Here is a 15,443-nt window from a genome sequence, read left to right as displayed (position 1 = left end):
ATGTACAGTGATGTCAGAAACAAAACCCATATCTAGTACTTAAATGCCATATTTAATGCCAAGGTATACGTTAAACAATCAATTGTCAATAATTTATTCAATTTCTCTTCCATTATTTCTCAGGCAGGGGGGGGGGGGGCGGGCTTAATAAGGGTTACTTGTAAAAGCTCTTCTACTACATACATATACTTCTTTTTGACGTCAATGAAGACTGTTTCTTTCTGTTGTAATTATATTGCAATAAATTGAGAAAAGTAATGATAGGATTAATTTTTTTCCTTATAAATTATAGAGATTAAATAAGAATTTTGGAATTGCGTATTTTCTTCAAGGTTTGACATGTTATTGACAATGAGATTATTCTTAATGGAGAATTATCCCATTTTGTCACAGATGAGGAAGGAAATTAGCCACTGAAATTTTTGGGGGACTATTTCAGCATTTATCTGAAGAGATTTATGGAAACAGTGGGCAAAATAACACAGAATGGTCTCATAAGAACTTGAGTTAACTCCCCACAAATGTAGATTCAGAGTCTTAACCACTGCACCACTTTGCTCAGCAGTTACATACTGGATGTAAAATATATATGTGATGGTAGAAACCTATACAAATTTCTTGAATATGTGACAGCATATTGTGCTTCAATAATTTTTGTTTGAAATGTGGTGTTTCAGTAATTTGTTTTAATGAAAAATTAATTGAAACTGATCAAAGTCTGAAAACTGTAAAAAAATAAGCAAACGAAATACAAACCAAGTATTATTTATTCAGCATTAAATATTGAAATATAGAGTCACATCTGTACAAATTACAAAATATATACACTAGCTAAGATAGATAAAATAGTTATACCCACTAAATGACAAAATTAAGGCATTGTCCACAATGATATGCTAAATGAGAATTCTCAGCTTTTAAGACAAAATGTTCTTTCACCAGAAGATAAACATAAGATAAAGGGTAAAAATAATGTATGAGTGGTAAAAAGGTTGGTATTTAACACCTGTGGGGAGAGAGACAAGAGGAAAAATTGTCTGTTTTCCGTTAGTTTCCAAAGGAGGAATCATTGGTGCAGAACATCAGATATTTACTTCTTATGTTTTGGCACTGTTATAACTACTGTCAATTTATATACTTAGTGAGTATTAACTTTTTATCTAATTACAGTTTTTCCACTCTGATCCATAAAACATACAGTAGTACATATTTTATGGAATTCTGAGGTAAACTTCACGCACGACATTCTATCATACATCCTCATTATCCAGTTCTTCTTTTTGCATTTTCTCAGCAAGTTTCTTTCTTTCTTCGGCTTGTTTCATTTTGCGGAGCACCAAGCTTTCAAAGTCTGAGCCAGTGACTTTCATGTGGCTCTGAAAGAAGATGTGTTAAATTATGTAAATAATCAAGTATAAGAGACTGGAACAAAGGCAGCAAATCCATCATCAAACTGCCAAATTGAAACAGTAACAAATTGTAAACAGAAATATTTTACACTAAAAAACTGGATGTGATTCTGTTATAAATTTCAATACTTACAACAGTTTACCACAAAGATTACAAATAACATAGTACAAGCACTGTTAATATTTAATGGTAATAATTAGAGTATACATATTTTTATTTTTCGAGGCTATTTTGAGAATGTGGTAAAAGACAAACAGTTTGAAAGAGTACCAGAAATAATAATGTCCAACACACAAATAAGCTGACAGCGTAAAGTTCAACAAGCTGGTCGCATTTGGGTTGTGTTCTGGATTGGGAAGTAAGCATGCGTGCTTCCTTCCCTGCCCTTTAAAAGCATATTAAATGAGCATATTCAGAGACAGACAGAGAATATAATATGGTCCATACTACCCTTAGAAGTCTACCACCAGACAAATGAGCTGCTGTAACATCTGTTTAACTATGAAGTCTTTGTTCTTCTGCAAGACTATTAGAAACTGATCTTAAAGCGCGCACACACACACACATACACACACACACACACACACACACACACACACACACACAGCGAGAGAGAGAGAGAGATACAGCAGGTCATCTGTGCATAGAAAGGAGGAATGCAAAACAGGTGAAATATGGGAAGAATCTAGTGGGTTATCATTGCGAGTGATTGATGATAGTCAGATGGGATGGTGCACAACAAGAGCTGATGTGCTACTACTGAAGCTACACATTTAATGCCGAGCAATTTATCCAGCAATTAATTTGTCTGCCCTCTGCCATTAAATGACAATTTGGTTGTCATCCATATGAGAGGATGAAGCTTTAATAGTTAAGTCACTGAAGATCTGGCAGTAATTCTGAAATCTCATAGTCTACATGCTAAGTACAGATTTCAGATTTGTGTCATTCATGTTTTAAAAGAGGAGCTTGCATCTCACATCTCAAAGTTAGAGAAATTACTGTGTTTTGAGAGCACGAGTATTGAGTTTCTTACACATTTTATAGTGATGTTTGCATTTTGCATCTACAAATTAGAGAAATTATGTGGTATGAGAGCAAGATAATTGATTTTCTTATGCATTTTTATACTGATGTCAGCAGCATTACCCTGTCCCAAAAATTATTAGACCAGTTTATTAAAAATCCTGTTAAAAAAAAAAAAGGATCTGGACAAGCTTGGCACTGCATGAAAAAGAGAGCTCAGTATAACCGAGTTTTCTCTCAAAAGATTTCCATCGTCTATGTCTTCAGATTGCAGCTTGTCTCCTTCCTATTTTCCAGGCACTGTCCTTTGGTATGACTGAGACTAAAGTTTCTTGGATACATGAAGACATCACCATTTTGCTGGCTATCCAGTCAGTGCAGGAGACTCCATGTTGATATTTTGTAATTAATATAATGACTAAGTAAACGACCAGTGTAAAACTAAAAGTCTGAAGGGTAATGAAGTCTGATTTTTTTCTCTTATCTCAAAATGTCCTTGTTGCTCAGGAAGGAAGTCTATTTGAGAGGAAAAAGTAATGGAATTCAAAATGGTGCTAAACAAGCTTTATCATGCAATGACTGAAATAAATCAACGAAGAAATAGGAGAGGGATTGATTGGGGAACAACTCCTGAACTTGGATGAATAGCCAAATAAAAATGTAGGTGTATGAGGATCCTGAGAGCTGGAGGAAAAGATAAAGTAGGATAGACTTTGCTAAAAGAAAGATGATGACAGAATGAGAAGATGAGAGAAGTGTCCAGTATTTGGTTATAATGTAGGTGACCCTATATCTTGTTTTGTTTTATTTTAGGGCGCAAAAACAATTAGGGTCATATGCACCCATGCCAGACCTGTAGAACACGAAGACAAAGACAGGAGTTAAAAATGACTACATGTTGATCCCAAACGATGGAAGAGAAGACAGCTAAAAACAGGGATGTGGAACAAGTTCTATAAAATACGAAAACCGAAAAATGTTGTTGCCAATGACGAATGTACACCCGACACCTCGGTCAGTCAGAGTGCCATCGGAGTACATAAGGTACTATCGTGAAGTTCCATGCGAAGGTCGTGAAACTGAAGGCAATAGAGCGGAGTGGGAGTAGTGTCCTTAGAAAGTGAATGAAGGCCAAGGTGAACATGGGCCACTGCATGAAACCAAGGTGGTGAAGGGCTCACATCCACTGGGAAATTAAGATTGTGGAGCAAGAGCTGAAAGCGAACTCCAGGAGGTAAAGAGAAGAGGGACACGCCTCACAGTGCTGATTTAGGAAGGCACAGGATGGGTGGTGCATGGCAGACAAACGGCATGCATATCTGCTGAGGAGAAAGTCATGGCAGTAGTTTGGCAGCTTCACATACAAGCTCTCAACCGGGCTAGTGTAAAAGGCGCCAGTGGCCTAACAAATGCCACGATGGTGGATAGTATTAAGATGGCGTAAGAGGGACGGATGTACAGATGCGTAAACGAAACACCCATAGTCTAGTTTGGAGCAGACAAGGGACCGGTACAAATGGAGGAGGGTAGTACAATCTACTCCCCAGGAAGTACCACTGAGGACACATAGGACATTGAGGAACCACATACAGCAGGCTAGCCGGTAAGACACGTGGGAAGACCAAGAAAGTTTCCTATCGAACATGAGTCCCAGGAATTTCATAGTTTCAATGAACAGAAGAGTAACAGGCCCAAGATGATGGAAGAAAGCAGTTGCGCCGCCAGAAATTCATACAAATGGTTTTGTCAGTGGAAAAACAAAAGCCACTGTTGATGCTCCATGAGTGGGCAAGACATTGCTGAAGATGCTGCTCAATGAGACAAGTCCACGGAGAACTATAAATGGCAAAATCATCAATGAAAAGAGAGCTGAAGATACCCAACAGGAGACAGGCCATGATAGGGTTCACGGTGATAGCAAAAGAGGTTGATGCTCAGGATGGAACCCTAAGGGACACCATTTTCCTGTATAAAGGTGTCCGACAAGGCAGAACCCACATGTACCTTGAAAACTCAGTCTTTTAAAAATTCCTGAAGGAATGGGGCAGGCGGCCACAGATGCCCCACGTGTAGAGAGAATGGAGGATATCAGTCCTCCAGCAGGTGTCATATGCTTTCTCCAAATCAAGAAAAACGGCCACAGCCTGGGATTTCCACAGAAAACCACTCAGGACATGGGTGGATAAAGTGACGAGACGGTCAACTGCAGAACGGCACAGTCAAATCCACACTGTGTAGAGGGTAGTAAATTACGTGGCTTGAGCCACAATAGCAGGTGGGCATGAATCATACGATCCATCACCTTGCAAAAACACAGGTGGTGAGAGAAGTGGAAGGTGTTTGTTCTTACTGTGCTTAGGTATGTGTATGACAGTGGCTTCATGTCAGCATCTGGGAAATGTGCCCTCTGCCTCAATGTGCTTGTATGTATGAAGCAGAAAGTGTTTGCTTGCAAGAGAAAGGGGTTGCAACATCTGAATGTGAACATCGTCTGGCCTGGGGTGGAGAATCAGGATGAAGTGAGAGAATGATTTAGCTAGCATGATTTAGCTAGCATGATTTAGCTATCTCATAGTAAAGGTGGCATTGCAGCACTCTTGATTCTGAGAAGAGGAGGGCATCACCTGAGCCTCCTCCGCTCACTTCTAATGAAGGGAGGCAGGGTGATAGTGGGAGGAGCTCGAAATGTCCACAAAATTGCAGCCCAAGGTGTTGGAGATAGCAATAGGGTCCATTATGACATTGTCTGCTACTGTCAGGCTGGAAATTGGGGAATAGATATTAGTCCCAGGGACCTGCCAGAGTTTGGCCCACATGCTGGAAGAGGGAGTGGAACTGTTAAAAGACCTTGTGAATTAAATCCAGATGGCTTTTTTTGCCATACCGAAAACATGATGACACTGTTCACACAGCTGTTTATAATGAATGCAGTTTGCCATCATAGGATGACGGTTAAACCATCATAGGATGACGGTTAAAAACACGGAGAGCATGTCTCTGCATGTGAATTGCCTCATGGCATGCCTCAGTCCACCTAGGGACCGGGACACGGCATGGTACAGAGGAAGTGTGAGGAATGGAACATTTTGTGGCAGTAAACATAGTGTTTATAAGATACTCCATATGGTCATCACAACTGGGAAAATGTTGTTTGTCGAAGGTCATCAGGGAGGAGTAAGGACTCCAGTCAGCCTTAGTAAGCTGTCATTTGGGTGTGCACGTAGGTGTGGTAGGAGTCAGCAAATGGATAGCACCTGGGAAATTGTCGATCAAGTATGTATCGCAGAGAACAGGCCACCCAAGATGATGGGCAAGCTGGGCAGTGCGGGATAGGTCCAAATAGGAATAGGTGTGCGAGGAGTCTGAAAGGAATGTGGGTGCTACTGTGTTAAGGTAGAGAAGGTTAAGATGATTGAGAAGATCAGCCAAGAGGGCATTGCTTGGACACGTTCTGGGAGAATCCCAATGGGGATGGTGCACATTAAAATCACCAAGCAGCAGAAATGGGTCAGGTGGCTGCCCAATAAGCTGAAGAAAGTCTGACCTGGTGCCATCGAATGACAGATGAATGTAAACGGTACAATGGGAAAAGTTCAAGTGAGGAAGGAAAAGGCGAACTGCAATAGCTTGAAGGCGGGTAGTCAGGGAAGTGGGTTGACTATGAATGTCATCCTGTATGAGCAGCATGACTTCCCAATGAGATGGAATACCATTCTCAAGAGGAAGATCAAAACAGACTGGGAAGAAATGCAAGAGCTCAAAGAGATTGTGAGGACACAATTTTGTTACCTGGAGGCATAGAACAAGCAGATGCTGGGATTCTAAGAGCAGCCATAAAGCCTCTTTGTTTGATCGAAGGCCATGAACATTCTCTTGAAGGACAGTCATAACAAGGAAAGGGGAGGAGGGAAAAAATGAAGGGGGATCACCTCAGCAACTGCCGCATGCCAGCCTTCAAAGACTGTCTGCTGCAGGGTGCAGAGACTTGAGGATCCTGCTCCATGAGATCTACAGAGGCATTGGCACTCTCCCTCTGTCAATCTGTGGAGTCCAGGGCAGAAAAATGGTTGGCGGTGTGCAATGGTAACACGGAGGTTGGTGGGCGAAGGTATCGTGTGGTGACACCCTAAAAGAGGACCTCCGTGTTGGCGAAGGAGAAGACCGTTTGCCTTTGTATGACTTCTTGGAGCCTTTCTGGTTGGCATAGGAAGTCTCAGATGTTTGTTGGGTGAATGGATGGAGGAAGTCTTCACAGGAGTATTCTTTCTGTCCTTCCCAGCCTGCCAGTTGTGTAGCTGGTGACTTCACCCTGGGAGGTGAATGTTTGCTGGGTTTGGTGCACGGCTGGACAGGAAGACAGCGATGCTACTATGACACTGGGCGACTTCACAACCTCAGTGCTGAATTTGAGGTTACATGTCTGCATGGCCATGTCCTTCATAGAGCGAAGTGTTACAAGAACAGTACTGTAAGTGCCAGACAGTAGAACACAGGGTTTCCGAGTAGCTAATAACTTGGGAGTGATCGGGTAAGGCACTTTTTCCTTTTCCTTTACTCCTGGACAGCCTGCTCATCAACATACATGGGACAATCTTGAGAGGAGGCAGCATGGTCGCCATTGCAGTTGATACAGTACGGAGGAGGAGGCGGACAATCGCCCTTGTGCACATCCCTACCATAAGTTACACATTTGGCCAGATGTCGAGAAGACATTTGAGTGTGGTTGAAACGATGACACTTGTAGCAGTAGATAGGGTTCAAAATGTACAGTTGGACTGTGATAACTTCATAGTCTGCTTTGATCTTTGACGGAAGCACTGCTCTATCAAAGATGAGAAAAGTGTGTGGGCACTAAGGATGCAACTACTGTTTTCTTCACTGGATGGACGGCAAAGACACCCTGAAGAGAGAGGTACATTTGGATTTCTGCTTTGGTCGGACCAATGAGCAACATAGTGTAAATAACACCACGGGAAGAATTCAGAATTCTATGGGCCTCAACAAGAACAGGACAGCCATGGAGGAACGCAGCTGCAAGCAGTTGTGCTTGAGAGTCAGAAGTAGTCTACAAAAGCAAAGTTTCATTGTGCAAATGAGAGCAGGATTTCACAGGGCCAGCAATTGCATCAACACTTTCCTGAATCAGAAACAGATTTACCGTTGCAAAGGACAGACCAACTTCAGTATGAAATCATGAGGAACAGTGGTGCAACTGGGAGGGTCTTTGAATAGGGAGTTTCATTCCTTTTACGTCTGGTGAACGAGGACTGCAAAGATGATCTACATCTACATCTACATACATACTCCACAATCCACCATACGGTGCTAGGCGGAAGGTACCTCGTACCACAACTAGCATCTTCTCTCCCTGTTCCACTCCCAAACAGAACGAGGGAAAAATGACTGCCTATATGCCTCTGTACGAGCCCTAATCTCTCTTATCATATCTTTGTGGTCTTTCCGCAAAATGTAAGTTGGCGGCAGTGAAGTTGTACTGCAGTCAGCCTCAAATGCTGGTTCTCTAAATTTCCTCAGTAGCGATTCACGAAAAGAATGCCTCCTTTCCTCTAGAGACTCCCACCCGAGATCCTGAAGCATTTCCGTAACACTTGCATGATGATCAAATCTACCAGTAACATATCTTGCAGCCCACCTCTGAATTGCTTCTATGTCCTCCCTCAATCTGACCTGATAGGGATCCCAAATGCTCGAGCAGTACTCAAGACTAGGTCGTATTAGTGTTTTATAAGCGGTCTCCTTTACAGATGAACCACATCTTCGCAAAATTCTACCAATGAACCGAAGACAACTATCCGCCTTCCCCACAACTGCCATTACATGCTCGTCCCACTTCATATCGCTCTGCAATGTAACGCCCAAATATTTAATCGACGTGACTGTGTCAAGCGCTACACTACTAATGGAGTATTCAAACATTACAGGATTCTTGTTCCTATTCATCTGCATTAATTAACATTTATCTATATTTAGATTTAGCTGCCATTCTTTATACCAATCACAAATCCTGTTCAAGTCATCTTGTATCCTCCCACAGTCACTCAACGACGACACCTTCTCATACACCACAGCATCATCAGCAAACAGCCGCACATTGCTGTTCACCCTATCCAAAAGATCATTTATGTAGATAGAAAACAACAGCGGACCTACCACACTTCTTTGGGGCGCTGCAGATGATACCATCACCTCCGATGAACAATGAACAGTCACCATCGAGGACAACGTACTGGGTTCTATTACTTAAGAAGTCTTCGAGCCACTCACTGGCTCATTGCAAGAAAATCCCCCATGACTGCCACCAGCATATCCAATGGTGCACTCCTTTCAACTGGTGCAGTGGGTGGGGGGGGCACCCGCCTTAGGTGATTGTTCACACCTCCCGAAAATCTGACAGAGGGTCCAACTGGCAATTTGGGGAGATAGCAGCTCAGGCAATCACCCCTCCGTGGGCCTGGCCTGTACCAGGGGGTACTTGTGAACCATACTTGTTGACCTAGGGTTGGGAATTACGCGTTACCCTGTCACCTGTTACATGCCAGGTGTGTGGGCTGGCCTTCAGGAGTACCCAGGGAGGTAGAAGAAAAAGAGGAGCCTCGAACGCAGAAGTGGAGGAAGGATAGGAGAAGGTGAATGAAGAAAGGAAAAAAGAAACTAAAAACAGTGGTGAGACAGTTCTTACATCAGTTATGGAAAATGCGGAACATTCCCAAAAACACCCCAGACAATGTTTAGCACATTAAGCTCCACAGGGCTGTCAGCACCTACAGTGGACCAGTACACCTGATGCCAGGCCAGGCAAAGGCATTAGGCTTTGTTGTAGTCACCTGTGACCACAACAGACTCACATGCCTCAAATCCTGTGGCTGGTGGTAGCTGCAGCAGAGCCTAAAGCTATGTGCCTGCCTTGGCCATGAAACATCCATCACTAAGCATGAGGTAGTCAAAGTGTTAAATGGACAAGTGCTTGTTTTCAAAATGGAAAGTACATTATCTGACTTTCAATGGAAGTATATGTAGGTGAAACAAAAATTACTAAGTTTGTTTATTGAATCAGCTATAACATGATGTGAGAAGCCACTCCCATAGAAGATCTTACATATGGTAAGAAATACAACTGATATTTATCTAGCAGTTTTTTAAATGCACTAGCTTTTAGCGCATGGTTTCACCTGCATTCGTGTATGTCACATATATTTCACACATGTATGTATCAATCTCTGCTGTTTTACACCATACAACTCCAGAGGGGATTTTTCTGTGGTTTTCAGCCATGTGGCATGATTTTTGGTCCTGACACACTGACAAAAACAGTGGGCTACTGGAGTGCTTATTCTTGCAACCTGGTTGACACACTGAACAGCACACATAAGAGACAAACAAAACTTCATATTTTTATAGTATTCCAAGTAAAAAAAGGACATATTACTCCCCTTTTCATCCTTATCCCCATCCCTGGAGGTGCCTTAACCCCACACTACTTTTACACGAAAAGAAATAAGTTTTATCAAAATAATCTCCATATTTACCTCCCCTTTCTATTTCTCTTTCACCTTTTCCACCTGCTTCATCACACACTGTCCCTCTTCTACCTACCCACACACCATACTTCATCCACTTGCCTCCTCACACCCTCTTCCTTTCTCCAATTGTTCACTGCCCCTTTCCATCTTCCACCTGACTCCTACACCTACCTCCCCCCGCCCCCTCTTTCTTTCTCTCTCTCTCTCTCTCTCTGTCCATCTCCTCCCCCACCAATCTCTGTCTGTCTCCTCTTCCCCTCCTCTCTGTCTATCTCCTGCCCCCCCCTCTCTATCCATCTCCTCCTCCTCCTCTCCCTTCTCCATCCAATTCCTATCAGCCCTTTTTCACCCAGATCCAAATGCGAGGTAGGTGTTTGTTACCCTCACAGTGCTTCTTTCCAGACCATAGGTGATATATGTACTAAGTTTGACTGAAACCGATCCAGTGGTTTAGGAGGGGACAAGGTACATACATACATACATGCACTGTTATAATATACTAGCCTTTCACCTAAGGCTTCGCCTACTTATTATGTATGTCACATACATGTGTGTGTCTCAAGCCTGCTGTTTTACACAATATGACTTCAGAGATGATGCTAAATTTATCTGTGGTATTCAGCCGTGTGGTATGATCTTTGTTCCTGAGACATGTTGACAAAACTGTTCCTTCCTCACAACCTACCTCTATATACCCGCTCCCACTTCCACCTGTATCCTCATTCACTCTCCATTTTCCACTTCACACCCTTACCTACTTGCCTAAACACACCCTCTTCATTTTCTGTTTGCCCAACTCCCTTCTGTTTCTTCCACTGGACTCCTACAGTTCCCCCATTCTCCTTCTATCGATCTCCTCTTCCCCTCTCTCTGTTCATTTCCTCCTCCCTTCTCTACTTAGCCATGCCTGCCCACATGTCTGCCATCTGCAATGCATTCTATTACCACCCACACAAAAATGTCAATCCTGCAGGACAGTTAGATGTCAGGTGTTACCAGCCCTTTTCACCCCTACCCCAATGGTAGCTAGGTGATTTGTACCCTGGCAGCACTTCTTTCCACACAACAAATGGAACTTGTACCGAGTTCTGTTGAAATTGATTCAGTGGTTTAGAAGGAGATGTGGCGCATGCGTGCACACACACACACACACACACACACACACACACACACATCAATTTTTATGTACAGTGTGTAAACTTTTAGATGGCAGACCTCTCCCTAGTCCTGAATTCGTAGAAGTCGGTAAACGTTGGGAGCCTTTGGTAGGCACGCAGTTTCGACTGCTGCCAACATTACGTAGCTGACTGTGTTGTACAAGGTAGCCACTGTCGCCTGCTTCGTTATTGTTTTACGCTGTACTGTTCTGCGTGTTTTTATTGTGCAGTTATGCTAAACATTATCAAAATGAGTGAAGGGGCAGTTGCTGGCCCATCTCGGGAGTCGCCAACAACCCCTATCGGTAGGCCTACGGTTAGAAGGAAACCAGTACTATGTAGCGATGCTCGCAAAATTATACTGAGTGTGATTGAATGCTGCGAAAGGGAAAGGAAGCAGAAAAAATTGCTTCACCACATTTACAAATCTTCTACATACACAGAACAAAGCATGCGTAGCATTGGAAGATTCAAACAGTTTTCCAAGAATTATCCTGGCGTATCACCAAAAACACCTGGCAAGAAAAGGTGAGTTTCCATTTCAGATATTTTGTTTGCGATCACTTTGAAGGAGCCCCCTATTTTGTCCGAATTACCTTATATTTCATTTTTCCTTGCTACTGTATTGCTTTGTATGGAAACACCACTGGTTACTGTATTATTTCGAAACACATTCATATTACAGTACATTTCCAAATTCAAAAAATACATGCAGTGCAGAAGGCATTTGCTTATAAATCTTTCTCTCTCTTTTGACTTAGGAAAAGAAGTGGAGAAATCAAAGTAATGATCGATGATTTCAACCAGCGTGTCATTCGCGACACGATAGGGGAATTTTATTCAGTGCAGAAGACTGTGCCAAGCCTGCGAACACTGCTTCCAGTTTTGCACGACAAAATGGGCTGGAAGTGGAGTATTGTCTCGCTGAGAAAAGTACTTTTGTCTATGGGATTCATATGGCGTAATGTGGAAAACAAGAGTAATGTGTTGTTAGAACGTCCAGACATTGTGCACTGGCGATCTTGTTTCATTGTTGACATGAAGAACTTCAGGGAAGCAGGCAGAGAAATATTTTATCTCGTTGAATCGTGGATCGATAATAATTTAACGTTTAATAAATGTTGGCAGAGGAAGAGTGTCGGTTCACTACATAGGGAGCACATAGTAGACAAACATACATACATTCATATATTATATATATATATATATATATATATATATATATATATATATATATATATATATATATATATATATATATATATATATATATATATATTAATGTACATGACGATTTCAGTTTCGTTTACGAACAACATTTAAAGCGAGTTTTACTTCCGAGCCTTTCGTCTGCTTTCGTGTAAGCATGACGCGCAATTTGTAGTGCCAGCACTGCAACTGGTAGGCGTGCCTTGTCCCCTCCCCAGCGGCTCCTCTCCCCTCGCCAGCCAATGCTTGCTTCCTCCTGTCCCGCTCTCCCCTCACAACTCTGCCGTCTTTCAGTTAACACACTGTATGTAGTACTAGTATAGACTGTAGCTTCAACATTTTTGCTGCTACACCCTAGGATGTTTTACATTCAAACAGTGCTGCCTGTAAGTCAACACAGAGTCAATAGTAACCGCAAGATAGTTAGGCTGGAAACTCTGTTCCAGCTGCACTCTTTTCCAAATCACTCTTAAGTTTCCCAAGGGCCTGTCTGTTCATCAAATGGAATGTGCACACTTGAGTTTCCCTGGGACTTGGTTTTAAATGGTTCTTAAGGTAGTATTTATGTAATTTCTCCAAAGTAGTGTTAAGATTTGGTACCACCTGTTTGAAGGTCTCATTCTAGTAAGAGAGAGAGAGATCAGCAGCATAGATGGAACTTTGTGTGTTATTAGGCAATGGTTGATCATGGTTTAACTAACAGAGGAGCTAAAACACTATCCCACGTAACCTATACTTTTGGATCCTTATTTGACTACGGTGATGTTGAGATTCTACAAAAAAGACCCTTACATTTTGAAGGAGATCTTGAATCAGTAATGTAAGATGGTAATCATTAGTTGTTCTATACATTTTGGCAGGCCTTTCTTGTCTCAAAGCCACTTTCTTGTCTCAAAGCCGCTTTCAATACACCTGAATACAGTAACCAGGTTCAAATGCATGTAATGCGCTTCATTTATTCAGAGATGAATAGGCTTGCACAGGATACAGATGTCATTTTAAGCTGAGAATAAGAATGATGATGAATTTTATGTCAAGAGTCTTCTGGACTGGAGAGGACAGAAACATGCAACCAGAAAAAGGTGCTGATTGTATCACTAAAAATATGAATGTCACACTGTTGTTTGGGGTCTTGCTGAACTGTGCCCAAAGGCTTGCTGACAACCACTGTAGAACTAGTCCTCCTTGTATGAACATAGTCTAAGACTTATGATATGTAACTATGAATTTATTCTAATCAGTTGAACATTACCTGTTGTTCATTAATGAACAAGAGTTAAAGGTCATTCTTGTAGTAAGAAATTTATCAAATCAATGAGTTATTAAAGCCCAGAAAGGCTACTGAGTTCAGTTTAGTGCTAATATTCTCTTTTGTGATATATAAATTACAAATTTGTCACCATAACCATTTTAGATTGAGAAATAAAGGATTTAGTCGATACACAAAAAGTTAAAACTGTTTTGTTTTTGAACAGGTAACTTCAAAGTTGACCTCATGGCTCAGCATCTACCATATTATATGGACTTCCCAGAATCCACAAACACTAGTGTCTCTGAGACCAAATAGTAAGATATATACTTATACAGGGCTATTACAAATGATTGAAGCGATTTCATAAATTCACTGTAGCTCCATTCATTGACATATGGTCACGACACACTACAGATACGTAGAAAAACTCATAAAGTTTTGTTCGGCTGAAGACGCACTTTAGGTTTCTGCCGACAGAGTGCTCGAGAGCGCAGTGAGACAAAATGGTGACAGGAGCCAAGAAAGTGTATGTCGTGCTTGAAATGCACTCACATCAGTCAGTCATAACAGTGCAACGACACTTCAGGACGAAGTTCAACAAAGATCCACCAACTGCTAACTCCATTCGGCGAATGGTATGCGCAGTTTAAAGCTTCTGGATGCCTCTGTAAGGGGAAATCAACGGGTCGGCCTGCAGTGAGCGAAGAAACGGTTGAACGCGTGTGGGCAAGTTTCACGCGTAGCCCGAGGAAGTCGACGAATAAAGCAAGCAGGGAGCTAAACGTACCACAGCCGACGGTTTGGAAAATCTTACGGAAAAGGCTAAAGCAGAAGCCTTACCGTTTACAATTGCTACAAGCCCTGACACCCGATGACAAAGTCAAACGCTTTGAATTTTTGGCGCGGTTGCAACAGCTCATGGAAAAGGATGCGTTCAGTGCGAAACTTGTTTTCAGTAATGAAGCAACATTTTTTCTTAATGGTGAAGTGAACAGACACAATGTTCGAATCTGGGCGGTAGAGAATCCTCACGCATTCGTGCAGCAAATTCGCAATCCACCAAAAGTTAACGTGTTTTGTGCAATCTCACGGTTTAAAGTTTACGGCCTCTTTTTCTTCTGCGAAAAAAAATGTTACAGGACATGTGTATCTGGACATGCTGGAAAATTGGCTCATGCCACAACTGGAGACCGACAGCGCCGACTTCATCTTTCAACAGGATGGTGCTCCACCGCACTTCCATCATGATGTTCGACATTTCTTAAACAGGAGATTGGAAAACCGATGGATTGGTCGTGGTGGAGATCATGATCAGCAATTCATGTCATGGCCTCCATACTCTCCCAACTTAACCCCATGCGATTTCTTTCTGTGGGGTTATGTGAAAGATTTATTGTTTAAACCTCCTCTACCAAGAAACGTGCCAGAACTGCGAGCTCGCATCAACGATGCTTTCGAACTCATTGATGGGGACATGCTGCGCCGGGTGTGGGAGGAACTTGATTATCGGCTTGATGTCTGCCGAATCACTAAAGGGGCACATATCGAACATTTGTGAATGCCTAAAAAAACTTTTTGAGTTTTTGTAGAGCTGTGAAATCACTTCAATCATTTGTAATAACCCTGTACAATTACACCAGTTTATCAGAAGTCAGAAAATTCAGTTTCCTTCTTGAGACATATTTTGTACAATTATTGAGGTGCATCATAATTTTTGTCTATTTGCCATGCTGCAAAACACCTTAACAGCTCCAATCTATTAATCAGTTTTGTACCTGCAAGTGTCCAGCTATCGTCATACGTTTCAAACTGAGCCTTCTTAGGGTTTTTGTCGACAAGTCTGCATGG

The 15,443-nt window shown here is 42.0% G+C and overlaps 1 protein-coding gene across 1 annotated transcript in view; it reads right to left on the bottom strand.

Moving 5' to 3' along the window:
* Positions 1–801: 801 nt before the first annotated feature.
* LOC126260196 (dnaJ homolog subfamily C member 17) overlaps positions 802–15,443 on the bottom strand; it is a 53,754-nt gene continuing 39,112 nt past the window's right edge. Inside the window, exon 7 of the mRNA XM_049957476.1 lies at positions 802–1,376. Coding sequence (XP_049813433.1) covers positions 1,251–1,376 — 126 coding nt within the window. The 3' untranslated portion in view covers positions 802–1,250. The remainder of the gene's footprint in view (positions 1,377–15,443) is intronic.

This window comes from Schistocerca nitens, chromosome 5 (assembly GCF_023898315.1).
Source record: "Schistocerca nitens isolate TAMUIC-IGC-003100 chromosome 5, iqSchNite1.1, whole genome shotgun sequence".
In the NCBI taxonomy this organism is placed as follows: Eukaryota; Metazoa; Arthropoda; class Insecta; order Orthoptera; family Acrididae; genus Schistocerca; species Schistocerca nitens.
The sequence above is the reverse complement of the archived record's forward strand: the minus strand, read 5'-3'. Positions and strand labels throughout refer to the sequence as shown.